The 24,890-nt window shown below is 35.4% G+C and overlaps 2 protein-coding genes and 1 non-coding gene across 3 annotated transcripts; 2 read left to right on the top strand and 1 right to left on the bottom strand.

The window, feature by feature from the left end:
- The first annotated feature begins 9,640 nt into the window (after nt 1-9,640).
- On the top strand, nt 9,641-13,784 carry LOC132063897 (bifunctional L-3-cyanoalanine synthase/cysteine synthase 2, mitochondrial). Its single transcript, XM_059456641.1, has 10 exons — nt 9,641-9,937; nt 11,378-11,487; nt 11,578-11,635; nt 11,818-12,081; nt 12,163-12,300; nt 12,477-12,528; nt 12,647-12,726; nt 12,880-12,939; nt 13,319-13,399; nt 13,512-13,784. Exons 1-10 carry the CDS (start codon nt 9,779-9,781, stop codon nt 13,608-13,610), a joined length of 1,101 nt encoding a protein of 366 aa, XP_059312624.1. The 5' UTR covers nt 9,641-9,778; the 3' UTR covers nt 13,611-13,784.
- A 1,119-nt stretch (nt 13,785-14,903) lies between these two features.
- TRNAY-GUA (transfer RNA tyrosine (anticodon GUA)) lies at nt 14,904-14,988 on the top strand. The gene is given in 2 exon segments: nt 14,904-14,940; nt 14,953-14,988. It is a non-coding gene; the product is annotated as a tRNA-Tyr (tRNA).
- A 4,671-nt stretch (nt 14,989-19,659) lies between these two features.
- LOC132062031 (uncharacterized) lies at nt 19,660-20,057 on the bottom strand. The gene is made up of 2 exons (XM_059454688.1): nt 20,011-20,057; nt 19,660-19,927 (listed from the first exon to the last, which is right to left on the bottom strand). The coding sequence occupies exons 1-2, from the start codon at nt 20,055-20,057 to the stop codon at nt 19,660-19,662; spliced, it is 315 nt and encodes a 104-aa protein (XP_059310671.1).
- Between the last annotated feature and the right edge of the window lie 4,833 nt (nt 20,058-24,890).

Genomic DNA, 24,890 nt, shown 5'->3' with positions numbered 1-24,890 from the left:
AAAGCATCAAATTTAAGTCTCTTTGATCACAATATCATGTGAACAAGCATGTTATTTTACTACTTCGCAACTTTTGTTGCTAGCTTTCATTTTGTTTGTTTATTGGAACTTGGAAGTGGGAAGAGTCCAAATTTTATCATTGAGGAGTCATAACTTTTTTTTTAGGCCAAACCCATCGACAAACACCAGGTTTCTTTATAAGACCTAGGGCCCTCCATTTTTCCATTTGCACACTTGATGGTATTCTTATTCCACTTAGACACTTTTTGCAATCGTTATCGAGCAAAACCAACACCGATCCTCTACGTGGATTAAGTAACCAATTAAATTATGCAAATTGTGCAACTCAATTAAATCGCTACTTCATTTTAATTGTAAATTCACTAATTTGTAAATAATTTAAAAATTGGGGGCTTTTGGTCATATGTGCGATGAGGTGGCGCCCCCGCTCGTATTGGTTTTACACAAAAAAGGTCTAAAGCGGAATAGGAATGACCCACCCGTCTAAATGGAACAAGGGTGACTTTAGGTGCTGACAACCACACGTTCGTCGGGGTTCTTTTTTTATATAGGGCCCTTTTGTTGATGGTATGAATTTTTGGGATGTGACACATCCTTTAAGAAAGTTAATTAAAGATATTAATCAAAGGGTAGTATGTCAATATTACCATTTCGCTTCTTCCCAAACTTTTTTTAAAACAAGAGATAGTCAATGTCGTGTTTGGTAGGTTTTTAGTTGCGTAGTATAAATTCAAAGAACCAAATACGACATTTGGTTATCATATTACAATCCTATGAAAATAAATTAAGTACAAGTTATGAGTCAAATTGTAATTTTATGAACTACACTCGGTCTGATATTGCTTATGCTGTTAGTAGATTGAGTAGATATACTCATAGTCCCAAAGAGGAACATTGGTCCGTTCTTCATCGTTTGTTAAGATATTTGAGAGGTACCATGGATTGGTGTTTGCATTTTAGTAAATTTCCGTCGTTTTAAAAGGTTTTTGTGATGCAAACCGGGTAACCGACAATGATGAAGTTAGCTCCACCAAAGGCTTGCGTGTTTACTTTGGGTGCGAGTGCTTATTTACGGAAGTCTTCATGGCGTACTTGTATATCACATTCTCTATGAAATCTCGAGTTTATTGCTCTTGAGTTGGCGTGGCAAGAAGTCGAGTGGTTGAGAAACCTTTTGGCGGATGTGTCGTTGTGGGAAGACAAGCTTCACCGGCCTCTTTACATCGTGATTCACAAGAGACAGTCGAATTGCAAACAACGAGTATACAATGAAAAAAAAGACATATTCGGATCGATACGGTGCGCTTAAACAAACTTGTTAAAACATGGTGTTATCTCCTTGGAGTATGTAAGGTCTGAAAGAAATTTGGCGGATCCTTTAACCAAGGGTTTAGTAAGGAAAATGATCCTTGAAACGTCGAGGGGGATGGGGTTAAAGCCTATGGATTGAGGTAATATGGTGGATACCCGTTTGTGGTCAAACGAAGCCATATAGGCCATCAATATACACTACATTTCCTATTCTTATGACGTGTGGTAGTGTTTTGTAAAGGTTGAGTTTTACTCTTAATCCATAGCCCATTGTAGGGGTGCGTTTGAGATGCACTTGATGGATTTACTTGAGTTTTACTTGTTATATCCCGCCTTTTTGCATAATCGCAAAATTCGAAACAATTGTGATTGGTAGGTCATGAACCAATATCTTGGCTCTAGTTGTTATATCCATGTTGTTATGAGAAATATGGTGTGGAAATATGGAATAAAGTAGAGGGCAAAATTGAATTTAAAATTATTTTTCTAGAATCGCAAAATATGACTCATGAAGAATTGGGCCAAAAAAAAAAGGAAGAAAGAAAAAGAAAAATTAAGGCCCAAGAGGGAGGATGGCCTAGGCCCAAGTCCATGGAAAATTTTCCATGTGACAAATTAATTACAAGGATTATCATATAAGGATCATCATCCATTAGAACTTTCAAGAAAGCAAAGCAAAAACAAGAAAAAAAAGAAGAGGAGAAATCGGCTCCAAGAGAAAGAAAAAAAAAAAGAAAAAAATTTCCAAGCCTTCTACTTTGATCCAAAAATCCTATTCTTGTTGAATTCTTGTCAAGTTTGGGACGCTCTCCGACGTGATATAATTGGTTTAGTGAAAGGGCGACGTTTGCGACAAAGTTGAAATTGAAGAAAAAGGTAAGATTTCTATGTTTTTATGTTATGGGACAAGTTTGTATGCTACAAGGATTGGAATTGAATGAGAAGTATGAAATCGAGGGTGTGTGTGTGTGCATGGCGTGTGTGTGTGTGATAGTGATGCATGGCCGTGTGCCAGGGTGGTGGTGGTGAGTAACGGATTAAATGTTATTTAGTTAGTTAGTTGTGTCGTTATGATATTTATGACGTAAACAAGTCTTGAACAATTTGAAATGGCATTGAAATGGGTTGTATGCTATTATGGGAAATTATGTGATTTTCATATGATTTTTATATAGTTATGAAAGTAAGGATTTGAACGTGAATTATAGTTATTGTTGATGAGTTTGAAGGAAAACGATGCGACTTAGTAGCTTTGCCGCATTGTAGGAGTTTTGGATAGAATATGGAATCGGCGAGTGCTTGAATTCATGAATATTGCTTGGGATGCTATTGAAATATGTTTGAATAATCTTGAATTAGATAATGAATACGAGAAATGTTGATGTTAGCTTGATAATGTGAAGTTTGGATGGAAATTATTGAACTATGTGGAAAGGAGACTATTTGTGCCATAATGCGATTTGTGATGATTGTTGATGTTGTTGGTTGTTGTTGTTGATATTTTTAAGCCGAGATGATTCTCGGGATGTTATATGTATAGGGAAGTGTCTTTTTATAAACAAGCGCTTACTTCAATTTTAGCCTTAAAGCTTATAAATGACAATTGGTAAACGTGACCAATTGCGGCTTTTGGAGGAAACGGAATTGAGTTTTGACCGACTTAAGGAGCGAATAAGGTATGTAAAGCTCCACCCTCCCTTCTCTTGGCATGTCCTGATGTAATAGGTTTGAATTCGGATCTCGGGACGACTCTATCTTTGGAATCTCGTCAAAACTTACCCTTTTTCATTCGGAATTGAATTGAAAATGTCTTGTTTTGTTGAAATAAGTACTTAAGCATCCGTAGTTTGCCCAAATGATGTTGGAGGGCCTGAGTCCTAATGCATATGACCTCGTAAGGCTTAACGACCCTAGTTTTGGGTACGCCGCCTCAATTTGACCGAGGCGGGGCCCACGCGTTTCGAGATCTTCCTATGTAGCCTTGTTTGGTATATTTGTGTGATTTTGCAAAGAGAACTTTTGACCATTGCTACGACTATTATAAGATAATTATTTTAACCACTTCATTGGGTTTTATAATACATTTTTGACGCGTAAGAACGATTTCGGCGGAGTTGTAACTTTCGTATATGACCTACGATAAATGCGAAACTTGCCTCGTACTTTCCGATGTTAGTAAGTGTACTTGGCCATTGGATTTTGAAAGGTAACCTAATTATTTCTTTGCCCCTATGCATGTGAATTTGGTATGTGACTATGATTCTGAGGTTCGGTTTGGTATATTGTTACCGCTGGGTTCCTGGCCGCGGTATGTAATTATGCGATGTTACCGCTGGGTTCCTGGCCGCGGTATGTCAATATGTGTATAGGTAATACTACCGCTGGGTTCCTGGCCGCGGTACTGATTATGCGATATTACCGTCGGGTTCCGGCCGCGGTATGTATGTATATGTGGTATGTGTGTATATATGTACGTGTGTGTGTATATGCGGTGTGCCGCCGGATTCTTGACCGCGGTGTACGTGTGTGTGATATGATACGTGATTCGGATTCGGGATTATGACCGGTCTTAAATGTCGGCATAAATTATTCTATTTCCCACATACACAAGATTTTGTACAAAAGGAAAAGCTAAGCATTTTGGTATTCCGTTTATTTTAATTGCATACTATACTCATATGTAATTTATACTTTAGATGCAAGAACTTTAGTATTACGGATTTTTATGCTCATTTCCCGCACTCCCTACTTCGATTATGACTATGTTACTTGTATTCCCCGTTTGCATACTCGGTACATATTCCGCATCGACCCCCGCGTCTTCGGGGGCGCGCGTTTCACGTACCGCAAACACCGACGCTCGGTTGAGGATCCACCCTCGTCTGTGCCATCTATTCTCGAAGTGCTCCTTCTTCCGAGCTTATCTCGTTTTGGTACATATCTTCTTACGACTACGTGCATTATTATTCGGGGCGGCGGGCCCGTCCCGTCATATGATTCTCGTCATCCCCCGAGGTCCGTGGACATGTTTGTGGGATTGGGGTCATTCCGTACGTATGCATGTATATATGTTGTGTTTGGGCGATCCCCGGCCGCGGCGGCCGGTCCCGCGTATATATATATATATGTTGTGTTGTTGGCCCCGTGGCCTTTGTTGGTATTTTCTCGCGTGTGTTAATTTTAGTTAGTAAGAAAAACGAGAAAACTCTCGCCCCGAATTCTTCTAAATGCCGAGTTACTATTTTGGGATTTTGGTACGTATGGGTGCCCAGGTCGGGCGCTAGTCACCGCCCACGGGGTTGGGTCGTGACATTACTCTTAATGATTCCATAACCTTAAGGTGGTCTATGAGATAGACTTAATGGAATCACCTACGTGAGTGTAAAGGTGTGGTCGTATTTTATGAAAGACTTAGGCCGTCTTTCTAGAGCGCTCATTAGACCCAAGGTGTGTGTGCATGACCTTTAACGCACTTTGTTTGTATCGCGGAGTTTGCATAAATTAAGGATATAGTATGTGTTGTGGGGGTCTCAACTTAAGTCCAATCAGTTCAAGAGTACTTCACTTTTTGGATAGTTGTCGTTGCCTCATTTCACTATGTGTTAATTCAGATCGAAAGATATTAACACTTAAGTACATGTTCCTTCCTTTTGCCAAAAATTCGTTCTTATTCTTATCTTTGCATTAGTGGGGGATTGTTGGAAATTGTAATGCAAAGAATGAAGAAAACTAAACTACTTTCATGTCCAGATACATCCCCTGAGATAACGGACAGCCAAGTACATCCTCTTGAAATTATGGTTATCCAAATACACCTTCTTGAAATAATGAACAGTCAAGGTTCATTATTCAGATTCAATGTTCCAATACATCAAATGTATCTGGTCTTGACCTCTAGTTGTCATCTACCTATATAAAGGGATTTTGGGGTCTCTTATCGACACACAGAAAATCATATCTCATTCTTCTTCAAAAGCTCTTCTTCTCTGGGGCAATATTCTTTGTGCAAACTCTAAACTTCCGGCCACTAGTGCAAGTGTTTGGAAGTGCTGTGGAATCTTGGAGAGCAAACGGGCTAAACGATTTGCACCGTAGTCGGTCCGAAATCACTTTCAAGGCAGTGGCTTGCCACGACGCAGCGGTGATTTGATAAGTTATTTTTTTCTTGTTTTGCTGGCTCTTGATCAATATTGTTTCCTATTTTTACCAACACTTATTCCATCCGTTAAAATTTCTATTAAAGGGCTAAGGTGTTTTGGCCCCTTCCAGAATTTTGATAAAATTAAACAGGTAGAATTCACAAATTGTCACCTTTTAGCCTCTTTAATTGAAAATAGTTATTGTCATGGAGTTCTATATGTGGAATTTGAAACTCCATCTTACTTAAAAAATAAGAGTCTTCCATGTATTTCATGTCTAAAGGCTCAAATCATTTGTATCTATTTAAATCTACGGGGGAACAAATGATTCGGAATACTATCCTGTATCATAATAAGTTCACTCCTATTTTTTGCGTTTCTGCTAGGGGAAAGGGGAATGAACTTTGCATCACTATAATGCAAGTAATAACTAACAACTCTTTAACCAAAACACAAAGAAAAAACTAACAACTCTACTAATGAATTACCACTCAATTTTTCCAAGCTCTACCAATAGATTAGACTCAGATATCTTCCGACTCTTTACTATGTATATGAATTATCCAAAAGGTTCGTAATTATTGACCTTGGGTAATATTATGATCAATTGTTCAAGTAGGACAGGAGACCGGCCTACTCCACCCCAAAAATCTTTCTTTTACAAGTTGCGAATTAATATATTGCAATCACTGGCATTAATTTAAGTTTGAAATTAGATCATTTTTTAAGAAATCAACTTTTTTTTCTTCCTTTGCTAAAGTGGGACTTGGGACAATAAAACTAGGAATTTGCCTGGCAATGATGACCTACGGAAGAGGTGCGTGCACTGATTGATTTCAATTTAGCCACCATGAGTCCCACATCCCTCCCTTTCATTTTGAGAATAAAACGTATTTACTTTGATTAATCACTCCTAAATCCTAACTTTTTCAGCAATTTAACCGAACCTGATATTTTTTATACGAAATATATATGTGCGCGCGTAATGGTATGTAAAATGTACTGCAATAGGTGCTAGAAAGCATCAAATTTAAGTTTCTTTGATCAAAATATCATGTGAACCAGCCTGTTATTTTACGACTTCGCAATTTTTGTTGCTAGCTTTCATTTTGAGTCGGGAACTTTTGGAACCCAAAAAATAACTTTTGGAACCAAACTAACCCATTAAAAAAAAATAACCAAACTAGATTTCACGCACGTAATACATGTGTGAAAGGACCAAATCAGAATCGCTTGAGTTTGGTCCTTTCACCTGCATTCTATGCGTGAAAGAGGGTACTTTTTTTTCTTTTCTTTTTTTTAAGCTATCAAAATCACTTTTTTTTCATACTTTGTAGAAAGATTAGTCAAGTTTCAAAACCCCGAAATATCAATATTTTATATAGAACTTAATATTTTTTTTACGTACAATAACGTCGGCTCATTACATCAAGATACCTAAACGTTTGAATCGTTTTTAGGGGTTGTAAAGTCACTTTTAGTAAGTTTGGTTTGCTTGGATACTTGTCATCTTTAGATCTAAGTGTCATATTTTATAGGATTTTATGATCAATTGTTCAAGTAGGACAGGAGACCGGCCTACTCCACCCCAAAAATCTTTCTTTTACAAGTTGCGAATTAATATATTGCAATCACTGGCATTAATTTAAGTTTGAAATTTGATCATTTTTTAAGAAATCAACTTTTTTTTCTTCTTTTGCTAAAGTGGGACTTGGGACAATAAAACTAGGAATTTGCCTGGCAATGATGACCTACGGAAGAGGTGCGTGCACTGATTGATTTCAATTTAGCCATCATGAGTCCCACATCCCTCCCTTTCATTTTTGAGAATAAAACGTATTTACTTTGATTAATCACTCCTAAATCCTAACTTTTTCAGCAATTTAACCGAACCTGATATTTTTTATACGAAATATATATGTGCGCGCGCAATGGTATGTAAAATGTACTGCAATAGGTACTAGAAAGCATCAAATTTAAGTTTCTTTGATCAAAATATCATGTGAACTAGCCTGTTATTTTACGATTTCGCAATTTTTGTTGCTAGCTTTCATTTTGAGCCGGGAACTTTTTTAACCCAAAAAATAACTTTTGGAACCAAACTAACCCATTAAAAAAAAAAAAATCAAACTAGACTTTACGCACAGAATCTGTTCGTGAAAGTACCAAACTTTAACTTTTTGAGTTTGGTCTTTTCACGCACAGATTTTGTGCGTGAAAGAGGGTACTTTTTTTTCTTTTCTTTTTTTAAGCTGTTAAAATCACGTTTTTTTCATACTTTGGGCAAAGATTAGTCATGTTTCAAAATCCCGAAATATCAATATTTTATATAGAACTTAATATATTTTTTTGCGTATAATAACGTCGGCTCATTACATCAAGTATACCTAAACATTTGGATCGTCTTTTTAGGGTTGTAAAGTGTCCCGAAGTAAGTTTGGTTTGCTTGGAAACTTGTCATCTTTGTTCTTTGGAAATCAAACTCAAAATTAAGCTTTTTTCAGTACTTTGACCGAAGATTAGTCACGTTTTAAAATACCGGAATATAAATATTTTGTACAGAACTTCATATTTTTTTAGCATAAAATAATGTCGGTTCATTACATCAAGTATACGTATGCCTCTTCACTCACGTAAATAAAAAATAAGGACAGGAGCATAGGTAGAAAACTAGTTGTAAATTGTTGAAACTTTAAATGGTCATAACTTTGCGCTCGGATGTCCGATTTACGCAAAAAAAAAATTGACCTGGGGTATTTGGCCGAGCCGATTTTCCAAAAAAACGCCCGTTATCCCATTCAATTTGAATTTTGCCCCAAATTTGGGCAAAAAATTCATTCTTCTTTAGTAAAAATCTAATGATAAAAAATCTATTTCGAGATGCTAATCCCGCGGTGATGATGTTTTGAATGTCAATTTCGAGGTTCGAAATTCAATTTATGAAAACCAATTAGATAGCATTAGTAAACATTATAAAAAAATAAAAAGTGTCTACTTTGTTGCATTCACCAATTTAGCTTGGTGGTTTAGCCTCTCTTTTTTACTTACTTCTTTTTTATGCCAACGACATGGGATCAAACCTTGGTGGGAGCATTGAATGAGATATGTTATATCTTGGTTGAACATCTCGTATTGGATGAATTATTTTTTAATATAATATTTTTATTTCAAAACACTTAAATCAAAATCCTATAAAATATGACACTTAGATCTAAAGATGACAAGTTTCCAAGCAAACAAAACTTACTTCGGGGCACTTTACAACCCCAAAAACGACGATCCAAACGTTTAGGTATACTTGATGTAATGAGCCGACATTATTGTACGCAAAAAAATATATTAAGTTCTATATAAAATATTAATATTTTGGGATTTTGAAACATGACTAATCTTTGCCCAAAGTATGAAAAAAACGTGATTTTGATAGCTTAAAAAAAGAAAAGAAAAAAAAAAGTACCCTCTTTCACGCACAAAATCTGTGCATGAAAAGACCAAACTCAAAAAGTTAAAGTTTGGTCCTTTCACGCACAGATTCTGTGTGTGAAGCCTAGTTTGGTTCTTTTTTTTTTTTTAAAGGGTTAGTTTGGTTCCAAAAGTTATTTTTTGGGTTAAAAAAGTTTCGGGTCCCTTTCATTTTGTTTGTTTATTGGAACTTGGAAGTGGGAAGAGTCCAAATTTTATCCTTGAGGAGTCATAACTTTTATTTATATAGGGTCGTTTTGTTGATGGTATGAATTTTTGGGATGCGATACATCCTTTAAAAAAGTTAATTAAAGATATTAATTAAAGGGTAGTATGTCAATATTATCATTTTGCTTCTTTCCAAATTTTTCTTAAAACAAGGGATAATCAATGTCGTGTTTAGTAGGTTTTTAGTTGCGTTGTATAAAATTCAGCAATCAAATACGGCATTTGGTTATCATTTTACAATCCTACAAAAATAAAATAAGTATAAGTTATGAATCAAATTGTATTATTTTATGCACGATAAAAGATGAAATAACTAAATCATGCATAACTAATATATGCATTACTAATACCCGCACAAACTGTGACCAGAAACCAAACGACCCTGAAAGATTGAAATAGAAAGAGGGGGAAAAAACCAAAAAATACAGCAAAGAAGTCCGGTTGGATGGTCCAAAGGTTAGATTAAACTTTTCGTTATAAAAAGGGTGTCCTATCTTTCAATTGTCAGGTACACAAAGAAAGCTCAGCATTTGTGTAAAATTTCCAAGTGCAATACTTTTGCATTTTTTTTCAAAAGCTGCAGACAATTTCTCTGAGGTTTTGAGAATTCATCAATTATGGCAACTTTAAGCAGATTCTTGAAGAAAAGATCATTCTGCAATAATAATGTTGATTTGATTAAAGCAGTTAGTACCAGATTGTTCTCTACAGAGCCATTAGTTGATAATCCCAAGTTACAACTTCCTCATACTAACATCAAGTCTGAAGTTTCTCAAGTGAGTCCAATTTTTCTTTTTTCTTTTTTTCTTTTTTTTTATGTGTATTACTACATGTTGCTTCATTTACTTTTTATCCTGCTATTTTATTGTCATATTTTTTTAATACCATGCTTCAAGTCCTTTTCTTTTCTTTCGAGCCGAGAGTCTATCGAAAACAACCTCTCTACCCCAAGGTCTGCGTATATACTATCCTACCCTCTCATGACGCACTTATGGACTATACTGGATATGTTGTTGTTGTTTGTCTTTGTCTTTTAATTTATATTCATTTGATCTCTTTCTGGAGTTGCAGCTGAAATTAGTTATTGGCTATTTGCATTTGTGGTCTCCTTTCTTGAACTCAAATGACATGTCATAACAACTGGTGTTGGAATTACTGAGCAAATCATACATAGTTCAATTACTTTAACGTGATAAAAAATAGTTTTGTGACTCTTTTGGTGGATGAAAATTAACCCACCAAAGAGGAAGAAACCAAATTCTCCTTATTCCTCTTCCTTTCTATAAATCATTTCTTTTCGATGAGTTCTTGTACAGAATATTACTCCTACTTCAATTGCTTTTTTTTTTTCTTTTTTTTCTTTTTTCTTTTTCATTTTCCTCATAATACTCTTTAACTTTGTTCTTTTTAACTGTAAGATTTTTGTAGTGGTGCATGCCGAATTAAGAGCCCGTTTGGATTGGCTTATAAGTTGGCTTATAAGTCGTTTTTTAATTTTTTTGAGTGTTTTTGGCCCAGTTTTAAAGTCATTTTTGTCTTAAAATAAGCTCAAAAAATAATTGACCCATTTAACTTAGTTTATCTAAAAAGCAAATTTATAAGGCGAAAACATTATAAGCCAAAAAAAATAAGTTGGACTACCCCAACTTATTTTTTTTTTCACTTATAAGCTCGCAAAATTTTTTAAGCCTATAAGCCAATCCAAACGGGCTCTAAGTGTAAAACATTGAGCTACTCTGATTTGATGGTAAACTATAATTGGTAGTAGTAAATTAGAAAGTTGGATATTCTTCTAAATTATTTGATGATTGATACTATTTGGCAAGTCTCAAGATTGATCCAGCTTGGACAGAAAACACAATCTATTGGATTAAAATTATCTCTTTTGTCAGTGTGTTTTGTGGGCACTGTGTCCTGTCTGTTGTGTTTCTTTGACTAAGATTTAGTTTATATCCAATGACAGTGTGAAAAGAATTACTTACATTATTAAAGTAAGGTAACTAGCTATAATAGATTAATTACAATTGTTTCAACTTTATCCGTTAAGAGTAAAAAAAAAAAAAAAAAAAAAAAAACTTACAACTGACAGCACAGAGAAGTTAAATCTTTTGGCTATTACTTTTTTTTATTTTTATTAATTTTTTATATATATAATTTGGGAACATGTCATATAAAGTTATGTGATAAATTGACATGTTAAAGTTTTCAAATTTCAGCTAATTGGAAAAACACCCATGGTTTATCTTAAGAAAGTGACAGAAGGATGTGGAGCTTATATAGCTGTGAAACAAGAGATGTTTCAACCTACTTCTAGCATAAAAGACAGGTACTTGTTGCTGGAAGACATATCAATTTTTAACTATTTAATTTGCTTCCACTATGTATTAAGAAACAAATTCTCTTGTATTTTCACCAGACCAGCATTGGCAATGATCAATGATGCAGAAAAGAAAGGCTTAATATCACCTGAAAAAGTAAGTAATCGCGATTCTTTGCGTTCATTTCTTAGTGTTTTTAGAACTTAGAAAGGCCTATTTGGGCAATAGAATGGGGAGAGAGGAGTCATGCTCATTCTCTACCGGGTCACTAGCACGAGCATAGAACTCAAACTCGTCTGGTTTATGTTGTGTTTGACTTGTTGCTTCATTATATTTAGACAACGTTGATTGAGCCAACATCTGGAAATATGGGGATCAGTATGGCATTTATGGCAGCAATGAAAGGCTACAAAATGGTTTTGACAATGCCTTCATACACAAGCATGGAAAGGAGAGTAACAATGAGAGCATTTGGAGCTGATTTAATCCTCACTGATCCAACCAAAGGAATGGGAGGAACTGTTAAGAAGGCTAATGAACTTTTGGAATCTACACCTAATGCTTTCATGCTTCAACAGTTTAATAATCCTGCAAATACTCAGGTATTTTGAAGGAAGCTGACTTATTCCTTTTTTCTCTTTTTTGTTACTATGGAGTTCTGAATTGGTTCTCATCGAAAACAGATTCATTTTGAGACAACTGGCCCTGAAATATGGGAAGATTCTCTGGGTAATGTTGACATATTTGTCATGGGAATAGGAAGTGGAGGCACTGTTACTGGTGTTGGACAATATCTTAAATCCAAAAATCCCAATGTCAAGGTAAATCTATACTTAAATAGTTAAATATGCCCCTGATTCCTCATATTAGAATCAGGAAACGTCCAAGATGATCCGATGTCAAGGAGCTGAGAACAGACTTCCAGCCAGTTCGTAATTTCTTGAATGGAGGTCCAAAATAGTTAACACCATGCTTATATTCTCTCCTCTTTTGCTAGATATATGGAGTCGAGCCAACTGAAAGCAATGTACTGAATGGTGGAAAACCAGGCAATTTTTTCTTCATCGTTCAATTTGTCTGCGACATCCTAGCATTTATGAAGTATTTAAGTTACTCTTTGTTTTCCTATAATGATTGCTAAAAGTCTTTGCATGGCCATCAATACAGGTCCTCATCACATAACAGGGAATGGGGTTGGATTCAAGCCAGATATCCTTGACATGGATCTAATGGAGGAAGTTCTGATGGTATGTTAAGTTCTTTGTTAATCTCATTTCTCCTGGAATTGAAAAATAACAACATAATTATGTGACTACTAAGTTTTGTTCCAATGAAACGACAGCTGATTAATCATTTTGCTAATAGTACATTTGCACTGATCTATCCTTGTTGTGTTGCAGGTTTCAAGTGAAGACGCTGTAAACATGGCTAGGGAGTTGGCAGTGAAGGAAGGACTTATGGTAAATTCCAAATAAATGCAGCTTTCTTCTAAGAACCAATATATAAACAAGGATTAAATGCGCCCCTGCCCCCTATCTGTACAAATAGAATGAGCCTACATATACAGAACAGTAAAGGGGTTTCCCTGATCATCGACCATAGGAATAGAAGTGAAGCAGTAACCATACCAATTAACATGATCATGTTGCTCCGGAAAACAAACATTCATGAACCATTTGACGAAGTATGTGTTTGTATAGTCCAACATCTTGATCTTTCTCATTTTGATAAAATGTGGTAGATCTTAGTTCCAATCTAAACTACATCATGTTAATTTATCTATAGTTTAAGTCTCTTGTGATTCCTTCATATCATGTAATGAAGATTTATTTTGTACAGGTTGGGATATCGTCGGGAGCTAATACAGTAGCAGCTCTTAGACTTGCTCACAAACCAGAGAACAAAGGCAAACTCATAGTGGTATGAATATGTCAGATTCATGAAATAGACCTTTATCAGTACTTTTTCATTTCTCATTTTTCAGAAGTTAATAAGTTTTTTGTAAATGTAACTTCTTCGGTTTCAATTTCAGACTGTACATGCAAGTTTTGGAGAGCGGTACTTATCATCTGTTCTGTATGAAGACCTGAGGAAAGAAGCCGAGAACATGCAACCTGTTTCAGTCGATTAATGTTTCAATGTTACTGAGATTATAGTCGAAGGCTCTGCACGAAAAATGTTTTCTTTTTCTAAATGATGTTTTCTGTATGTCTACTGTTGATGATTACCTTTATGAATCCTGTTGTTGCTATATCTTAGTAAGTAAATCAGCATGTTAATCCATTATTGTGAGTTTTGATATGAATGACTGCAGCCTCAAATGGATTGCTGTTTATAGGCTATATTGATTTGAAATGCTTTTGCACCTTTTAAGAGGATAAACTGTCTGATACCAAGCTAGTAAGCTCCAGTAAAAATTCCTGCTTTCATATCTGCGTCTTATTGTAGATTGTTTTTTTAAACACTTTGGGGTGGTTTGGTTCAAAGACAAGTTATACATGGATTAGTAATGTAGGATTAGTAATATATGGATTCGTAATACATGGATTATTTTTTTGTTGGGTGTTTGGTTCTTTGTACTAAAATTGGACACAAAAGATATCATTTGATTATTTATTTATTTTTAAAATTAAAAAACATTTTGTCACAACTATACCCTTGGATGCTTGGCCTTTATAGGTTTCTTGGAACAAGGAAAGGTTAATTTTGTCATTTTAGTTGTTTATCCATATATAAGCTATCCACCATGATGGTGGTATAAGATGATAAACCCTATGATGTATTAAATAATCCAGTATTAGTTATACATGCCTCAAAATGTCAACCAAACATGATACAAAAAAATACCACATCTAATGCAATGACTATTTTATCCAAGACCTCTTCTTACCGAACGAGCTCAAGTGGATCTTCTAAAAGCCTAAAAGTGCCACTCTTCTGCTTATGAAAAAAAGCTTTCAGTGATCCTTTAGTTTTGAAAGTAGCATAGGCAGTTTAAGGTTTTAAATGACAGTAGTTCTTAAAATTCCCAGCTTCGTCTTTTAAAGTACCTTTATTTAAATTATTGTTCTTTTCAAAAAACAATTATTGTTAAAATGTTTTGAAAATAATAATTTTTACATCACAGAGGAGCTCATCAAATTCATTTTTATTAAATAGAGTTAACTTAGTAAACTATACTTTATATTTATTATTTTTAGCGGGCGTAAAAAGAGCTAAAACAACAATTAAAATAGGACGAAGTGAATATTTCTTTGACATTTTACACGCATCGCACGGGTCCTAATACTAGTTTAAATCAAAATTAGCAAATATTTTCCTTTATAAAACAGATACAATGTTCAAATGAGTGTGTATGTAAATAATAGAGATTTTCTGTTGCTGCAAACGTATAAATAGAATTGTTTAGCAGTCTAAGCAGCAACCGACCTTAGCTCAGTTGGTAGAGCGGAGGACTGTAGTATGCTGCTGAAATCCTTAGGTCGCTGGTTCGAATCCGGCAGGTCGGAATCTTTTTTCATAATTTTATTTTTCACCCCAAACAGTCAATAGAAATTGTTCACAGGCCAAATTATCAAACTTGCCATCTTCACAGAAATTGAACATCAGTTCCGAAAGAGAACATCCTATGAAACTTTTTCAGTTTTGAGGGCGATCCATCTCAGCCCAATCCAATGGAGGCCCATGATAGTAATGAGCAGATGAAAAATGGGTGATTTACATAAATATAGTTTTTCAGTCTCACTATATAAATTTTGATCTTGTTTAAAATAATGTTACAAAAATAGATTTACAATTAGCATGTTGAACTGTGTTAGAGTTCTACATTGGTTGGGGAATAAACTGGTGGTCTACTTGTATGAACTTGAGCAATCCTCACTCATGAGCTAGCTTTTGGAGTTGAGTTAGATACAAGCATCATATCCTTACAACTAGGCCAAAAAATCCCGACAAATCGTCAGGATTTCAAATTGATGGAAAAAACTAGGATTTGTGGCCAAATTATAGCAATCTTATAGGATATTTTCTCGTATTTCAAATTGATGGATGAAATTTATCTGGTCACAAATCTTGACTGATCATCATAATTTGGTCAAGATCATGAAGGATCACCATAATTTGACCACAAAATCTTGGAGATTGTCATAATTTGACCTCAAATCATGACGGATTACTAGAATTTTGCCACGAATTCTTGAGATCGCCATAAGTCATTGTATATAAAATATTTATCAACATGTTTTTGCTTCAAAATTGGTCCAAATCAATTTTAAAGTACTCAAAATTTGATATTCAACATTTAATACTAATCCCAATAATTCCCAATGGTTTCAATTTAGACATTTAAAATTAATAGACCCACTTTGTCTTCTTCAACAATCTAAGTTTTAGCTCTTTTTTTTCATCAACAATCAAGTTTTAGCGGATGTTTTAGGTGCCATTTGGCCATAAATACCAAAAACAAATTCACTTTTTTTGAAATTTTTGAAGTTGGAGTTGTGTTTGGCTATAGTTTTTGAAATTGTAGTTTTTGGTGTAATGTAGTGTAAAAAAGTGAATTTTTTTTGAAAAACAAGTTTTTCTTGTTTTTGGTATTCCAGAGTTATATTCTGAATACAACTCCGGAGTTATATTCCGAATATTTATGGTCAAACGCCTAAAAGTAAAAAAAAGTGAAAAAAAATTCCGGAAAAAAGTGAATAATTTTTATGGCCAAACGGCTACTTAATTTGCACTATTTTTCCTAACAATGCCAAAAGTTAAATACTGATGATTCTCATTATATTAATTGTAGTCAAAATTGACAAATGGTCATGGTTTATTTTCACCCCATATTTGCACCTGATCAATAATATAGGAATATAAATTGACTTGAATATCAAGATTATGTATCAAAAAGGTACCTTTTTTTTTTGTTGAAAAAACAGGAATATTTTATTGATAAACATTGCGGGTATAATTCTGTTTATTCTCTTGATTCTTTTCTCCTAAATTTTCCGTATTTCGAGAGCCATTAGAAGTGATATTTCTCGAACTTAGGATGATTTAGAACACCTTCAGATGTATTTGATCGTCAAGAATGTCGGACGGCGCTTCAGTATTTTGAGTTTGAAAGACAATTCTACTAAATGCAACTTTACAGTGTACTCGTAGTAACTTTGAGCCCGTTTGGATTGGCTTATAAGCCTGTTTGGATTGGCTTATAAGTTGCTTATAAGGTGTTTTCAGCTTTTTTTTGTTTGTTTGGCATATTCCTTCAAGTCATTTTGTGCATAAAATAAGAGCACCCGTTTGGATGGGCTTATTTTAAGCATCTTATAAAACAGCCAACTTATTTTTTTTTTTTGCTTATAAGTTGTTTACTTGCTTATAAACTCGCTTTAGATAAGCTAAACCAAACGGGCCCAATTATTTTTTTTAGCTTATTTTAAGCACAAAATGACTTTTGTTTGCACAATAAACACTCGAAAAAGCTGAAAATAGCTTATAAGCAACTTATAAGCCAATCCAAACGGGCTCTTAAAGATAGAAAAGACAATATTATTATATTTAACGTTATGATCCTCCCATCATGACTAGTGAAAGCATATTTTTTTATTCCTCTAAGTGTGTAGCGCCGATATTACTTTTGCGAAAATTTCTTTAACAAGGACAAAGTTAAATAATGACGCAATCTGGGACAAGTATATGAATATGCAAATAAAATACAATCACCAACTAGAATACTCTAGAATCTTTCGCTTCTCCGTTTAGAACAATAGTGCTTGCGTGGAGGAGATACCCGCTCATAGGGCCCGACTTGCTTCCTTCCAAAAGAACTGTTCACTAACTAGTTGGACTGGTTGGGTTCTGTTAGGAGACATACTAAAAATCATGCCCTTCAAATCAAACATAATGCATGTCTTTCAAAGAATAAAACGACTCATTAGGAAGAAAGAAACATGCAGAGATGCGATTCGCCGGGCTGGGACAACGAAAGTTATCGAACCTACCAAAGTTCCCGAAGTCTTTTGAGGATTATACCTCTCCATTAGAGGACCTAAAAAAATATCACCCTTCAAAATTAAAATCAGCCCACAATTAATGTCAAAATCCGTATTAGAAAGCTTGTCTAATAACTCCATGTTCTTATTTTATTTACTAGAAATAATTGAGTATTTTCAATTTCTCACGTACTTCAATTAAAATGCTATCGTAATATTTGAAACGTTTGTCCCACGCCTACTTTCCCAGACCCGCACTTTTGTAACCCAAAAAAAAAATTTGGAACCAAACTAACCCATAAAAAAAAAAAGAACCAAACTAGGCTTCACGCACAGATTACCTCGCGTGAAAGGGCCAAAGTGTACATTTACACTTTGGTCCTTTCACGCACAGAATCTGTGTGTGAAACCCGTACCTAAAACCCCCAACCCCAACCTTTATTCATGGGAATTCAAACTCAAAATTAAGGTTTTTTTCATACTTTGACCGAAGATTAGTCACGTTTCAAAACACCGGAATATAAATATTTTATATAGAACTTCATATTTTTTTGAATATAAATATTTTATATAGAACTTCATATTTTTTTTAGTGTACAATAATATCAGCTCATTACATCAAGTATACATATACATTTGGATCGGCGTTTTAGGGATTGTAAAGTGCTTCGAAGTACGATTGAAAACTTGTTATATTTAGGTTTAAGTGTCATATTTTATAGGGTTTTGATTAATCTCTTTTGTTTTACTCCCAAAGCTATGAAAGTATTTTTTGGTTCAAGAAATATAGAAAAGAAAAAATTACTCTGCTTTGTATTAGGTTTTTTTCTTTTATGTCTTTTTTATTTTGTTATTGTATTGCGTAATCGGCACCTTTTGAATGTACAAAAATAAATATAATATTTAAAAATAATTCCAATACGAGAGGTTCACAATAATTGAAAAATATTTCATTTCATTAGCAACGAAATACATCATTAAATTACAATATACTTAAAAAAAAAATTAAGTTCTAGACACTCTTCTACTTCCGGATGTCGCCACCACGAGTTTTGCCCACACGAACGCTTATCATGCCCAAATTGCTTACATGTCGAGCACTTTCGAGAGAGTAAGTCTTTTCGCTAACATCCATTTGATTGTGATAACGGGTTAGCTTATTTTTTCCCAATTTACGGATATGGTTCTTGTTCGCAATCATAGAAAACGGCGCGGCTGGCCAATAAGCTTGATCACCAAGGGGACGGAAGTGGCTTTCATATGCTTTAAGGTATTTTACGACCTTATATTCCTCCGCCACATAATTAGTTACATTTCTGGCCATTCTCTCAAAGCACTTGACTGCATGAGAACATGGTATGTGGTACGTTTGCCACTTACCACAAGTGCATGATTTTGTACGCTCAGTAACGATATGTTTGTTTCCTCCTCTGCCGTCGCAATAACATGTTCTAACTTCATACACTCGTTGAACGACGTCATACTCGGTCATTTGGTGACCCTTTCTTCTTCGTGGTGCTCCATCCTTTTGTAGGGCTTTGGCATCCATGTTCTCTCGTCGACTAATATAGCTCTCCTCGCCTTGCCCCATCCGCAAATCGCTCCACGACCCACCGCCCGAAAGTTAGTCTTACAATTGCGGTGACAGTAGTCCTCGAGAGATTTGAGGAGTCTATTGAAAGACTCAGAGTCGTTCGTTATGAGCATGCCCCATCTTCTTCCTCCATCGAAGAAAAGCGTCCATTTTTCAACTTCTAATTTCATCAACCAAACATATGCCTCTTCACTCACTTCCCTTAGCCAGGATCCATTTTTGCAGCCCATTTTCTTTGTTGATCTTGCCGCATCGTCCCACATCAATTTGTTTACGGTGCCATTTCCAAACTTTGTTTGCAAATTAGCCTTTGTTGCCTTAAACAATATCGATGGTAAGCACGTGGAGGCTACCACCCTTCCGCAGTACGCATATTGTGCAATATGTCTTTATGACCATCCGACAGACACATATGCCCCGACGACCCTTAATAATACGAGTTTGTAGATGAGTCAAGAACATCCTCCATGTCTCGTTGCACTCGTTGCGAATTGCGAAAGCAAAGAGGGAATATTGACCCATTGGCATCCATACTTACCGTAATTAGGAGCTTAATGTCATATCGGCCATATACATGCGTCCCATCTATCGATATCACATTCCTAGCAGCGAGCAAAACCATCAATACTTGGTTTGAATGCCCAAAAGACGAAGTCAAAAATTCTGCCTTCTAAAAGCCGCCACTGTACAACAATGCCAGGATTAGCATGTTTTAGAGCCGCCATATACCCCGGAAACGCCTGAAAAGAGGATTCCCAAGTTCCAAAGATCGTCTCAAAAGCACGTTTACGCCCGAGAAATCTCTTTCTCTTGCTTATGATTTTACCATATTTTGAGTGGACCATGCTAATACAAGTTTTGATAGGCATCCTACATAAGTTTAAACAAACAATATTTAGCAATGATATTTTAATTGCTATAAGATATATAATGTAAACGGTCAGATAAGTTACCTTGGAAGTTTTCTCAATGTGTTTAAGTAACACACATGAGCAATCATGTTTATATCTAGATTAAAATGATCCGCTTCGACTTTGTCCCATATCACAAGTGTGCTTAGGTGGAATTTTGTGATTTCTCACGGACCACCGTCGAGCTTAGCAATTCCCCGAAGCAACCACCGACAACGAGTATGTCGCTTACAAATCACCTCCATACCGATTTGTTTGAGTCATCAACCTTAAACTCCCTCATATCCTTTATACAATACATTCTAACAGCCGTTGTAACATCTTTTTTTATGTGAATTGCATTCCCTTTGCAAGGACGCATTCATCAATCATGGGGTTTTTTGGTTCAATCCACGTTTTTTGGCGACTTTGATCATCATCTCTTGTGAAGACGAATGCATCCTCACGACCTTAGAGACTGTCAAGATATGGAATATAGTTAGAATGCCACTGAATTGGGCTATCAGGAATTGGGTTTTCCGCCATCGGAGGTGGTGCGTGGTGGTGAGTTAGTTCTGGTTGCCTCTGGGGACTAAAATGCGTATCTTCTTCATCCCCTTCACTATCTTCATCATCGGTTACCTCTGCATTATTAGTTGGTTCATCGTCATCACTCTCTGATGTATCCACATAACTTGGACAATCAGCGCCATTTAAGAAAGGCATCCTCCTACACAATAAAAAGCATATGCTAAATTCCAAATTTTATATATATATATATATATATATATATATTAATTAATTATTTAACATCAAGGTGATGAACCTACACATATTGATAATGAGCATGGTGTGGAGAATGATCAACTCCACCAAACCGAGGATCGCCTTTCATCCACATAATAATGGTACCACCGCGAGTTTTGATAATAATCGCTCCCCGAACCTCGAAAGTTCTGATAATAATTAGTTGCTCCACTAAATTGAGATGATTGCCCAATATTACTCGTATCAGGTCTATAACCCCTACAAAGATTTAAAAATGGTTATTTACCAATACATACAATAAACACGTGCTACTGCACAAAATAATAATATAAGAATGCATATTTACCAAGTTTGATTTAATTGTTGGGTAAGATTTTCCAGCGGCACCTGGCCACTCAAAATACCCTCGTAAGAACTAAAATCTCCATACGTGTTAGCTTGACTGGGCTGTTCTTGCGGGACCTCTTGGGGTATCTTTTCAACATACATCTCAAGAACATTAAGGGCGACTAAATGTTTTAATTCTTCTGGCGCATTCAAATAATCCCTCAAAAGAATCATCATCGTTGATATAATGCCTACCATAAAGCACTATACCATTGGAAACTGATTGTGGATATCTGCCTGTTATAGAGATTTCATACTCATCTATACTAACCTTCATTTTTTCATATATGTAAGTGACTAGTGATTCATAAGACATTTCAAGTGGACATTTAACATGAACGTTTGGTCTTTTATTGTAACGAACTGTACTATTGTCATCAAGGATAATACCATCCCAATGTATTGAAACCTTAACTGGTGGAGTATCTTAAGCCATTTTTTGTAGGACTTAAGAGAGGTTTTTTTGAATGACTTAAGAGACTTAAACTTATGAAATGGATGAGTTTTTACCTCGTCCAACATTCTTCTTAAATAGATTCATATTGAGTTCTATGAATACAATGCTGAAATTGGCATGCATGATGTGTTATCAAATCATGTTCTATTGCGCACAAGAACATTGCGTAATATGAATAAAATTCAAATAAACGATAAAAAATGCAGCATTGTATTGTCAAATCGGTCCGTTACGTGTCATAAAAAAACTGAAATTGGCATGCATGACGTGTTGTCAAATCATGTTCTATTGCACACAAGAATATTGCGTAATATGAATAAAATTTAAATAAACGGTCAAAAATGCAGCATTGTATTGTCAAATCGGTCCATTACGTGTCATAAAAAAGCTGAAATTGGCATGCATGATGTGTTGTCAAATCATGTCCGTTACGTGTCATAAATTCATACATGTTCTATTGCGCACAAGAACATTGCGTAATATGAATTAATTCAAATAAACAGTAAAAAATGCGGCATTGTGTTGTCAAATCGGTTATTTACGTGTCATAAAAAAGCTGAAATTGACATGCATGATGTGCTGTCAAATCATGTTCTATTGCGCACAAGAACATTGCGTAATATGAATAAAATTCAAATAAACGGTCAAAAATGTAGCATTGTATTGTCAAATCGGTCTGTTACGTGTCATAAAAAAGCTGAAATTGGCATGCATGATGTGTTGTCAAATCATGTTCTATTGCGCACAAGAACATTGCGTAATATGAATTAAATTCAAATAAACGGTGAAAAATTGCAGTACTATATATAACATGATTGACAAACAACTAGTATTCACTTTAAAACGAGTTATCATGACATTCTACAACCAATTTGGTAATCTTGATTCTATTACATGTTTTACCCCAAAAAATATTTGAAGCAATGGGTAGGACATGAGAACTAGATGATGATAATTTTCATTACTCAAATAACCCTAACAAAAGATTCAATCAAAAATACAATAAAACAATGAGAGAGGAGTGGAATTGGCGTGTTAGGGAGGCTGAAGCACTGGAGCAAAAGTTAGCTTTAATAGGGCTTAAACGCCCAAAAAAACGTGCTATGTCAATGCCTCGCGAAACTCCACAAGAGTTTAATTTTGCTCTTCATCGTTTTCGCGAAGAAACAATCGGATGCAAATACGTTACCATACGGTAGAATATGGTATACATGGTAGCACAAGATTTAGATCCAAGTGAGATTCGGACTGTGAAATGTCCGATGAAGATTAACCTTCATTTTCTTATAATAAAGTAAGTAGGTAGGGTCATAAAGACCCCCCCCCCCCTCCTGTCACGCCCTGAACCATGGCCTGGGCGCAACACGGCACTCGAGCCTTACTTGCATGTGTCCGAGCAATCTCATGACTTGCTTGTCAACATGGGCATCAAAACAACATAATATATATGCTGCAATTTAAATGAATCATGAAAACATAATTGCGGAACAAAGTCTTGAAGTAATCTCATAGCATGACATGTCATGAAAACGTAATAGTTTGCAAACATAAAAGCACAATTGACTCCGTGTACTAACACCTGTCTATGAAACCTCTAAAACATGTCGAATACTAATCGTCGGACGTGGCCCCGAACTACCATAAATTGAATACTAGTGCGGACTCCATGTTGAACCCCGAGAGAAGTGGGGCTCACCAATAAGCCGATAACCGAGGTGATCCTCTTTTCGCGCGTGTGTATGCTCCGAAAATCGGTATCTCGCACCGCGGTGATGTGCCCCCGAGCAAAAAGGAACGTTAGTACATGGTGAATAGTACTAGTATGTAAAACCTACCGAAATGAAGAATATGGCACAATATAGGTATAGGACATGAACGAAACCGAATATAACTCGAATATGAGCATGAGTAAAGTTTGAAAACGAAGAAACCAATGGAAATACATGTATATATAACACGCTTGTAACGTGGGGAATGCTATAGTATAACCGACAACATGATCTGGTACTTGCGTCCTACCAGCAGAACACTCACACCTTGCCAGGGATATGAGATTTAAATAATAATAATAAGCATGTAGGGATCAAACTACATAATGAAGGTGTTGCCTCCTTGCTGACAACCCTTATCCTACGGTGGCTACGTAGTTTCAGGCTTTACTGAGCCTTCTCGGTTAACTAAGCAATCCCAAAATATGTGAATTATCATGATAGCTTGTGAGATCATGGTTTCATGAGATACTTGTCATAGTCTTGCAAACATGTTCTTGATTCATGAATAATAATAATAATAATAATAATAATAATAATAATAATAATAATAATAAATATTTATATAATTATCTTAAAAACATGCTTGTAACTTGCTAGATAAAATCATGAAGCTTCATATAAACATAATGAGAACACATGAGGAAGAATTCATAATTCATGGATTAAGCTAGGGTTCCCAATAACCGTAATGGAATATTAGGAATACAATAACGAATATAGATACAAAATTCATGTTCATAAATACATAAATACGGGCTACCAATATGTTGGGTTTAATACCCTAGGATTTGAACTTCATGGATATCAAGAAACGGAGCGTGGGGAAGAACGTAGAGATTCTCACACGTGGATAGAAGTTCTACATACCTTAATCGCTTCAAAACTTGAATTAAAGACTTGAATTTTGAAGAAGAACTCCAAAAGCTAGAATCTTGATTTTTATGTGGGTTTTCTTGAAAACCCTAGGTTAGGAATGATGCATTCTTTATTAGTAATCATGAGTACATGTTAGAATTAACTTGGAATGACTTAGAATGGCTTACCTTAGAGTATCTTGAATTTGGGAGAGAAGAATTTCGTCCTTAGGGTTTGGGAGAATGAAAAATGGGAACAAAATAAGACCATACCCATTCTAAACGAGTTTTCTGCCAAAAACGGGCAATGTACGTCCTAGGATGTAGGGCTGGGCATAAATACCGAAAACCGAAAAACCGGACCGAACCGAATTAATTCGGTTTTTCGGTGTTCGGTTTTTCGGGTTTTCGATTCGGGTTCGGTTTCAATTTTCAGAAATTTCGGGATTCGATTCGATGTTCGGGGTTTGGGGTTCGATTTTTCGGGTTTTCGGGTTTTCGGTTTAAACCAAAATTTTATGTACAGCCCAAAAATATTAAATAGTTCAGCCCATGCCCATTAAATAAATTCGGCCCAAAATAAATAAAACCCATTAACCCAAGGCCCAAGCCCCTTCAATCTTTGTTCTTTCTTTTGTATTTCACAATTCACACACACTTCACAGCAAAAGATAAGAAACGGAGCAAACAAAAGTACAAAACACT

Source organism: Lycium ferocissimum, chromosome 7, assembly GCF_029784015.1.
Source record: "Lycium ferocissimum isolate CSIRO_LF1 chromosome 7, AGI_CSIRO_Lferr_CH_V1, whole genome shotgun sequence".
Taxonomy (NCBI): domain Eukaryota; kingdom Viridiplantae; phylum Streptophyta; class Magnoliopsida; order Solanales; family Solanaceae; genus Lycium; species Lycium ferocissimum.
The sequence above is the reverse complement of the archived record's forward strand: the minus strand, read 5'-3'. Positions and strand labels throughout refer to the sequence as shown.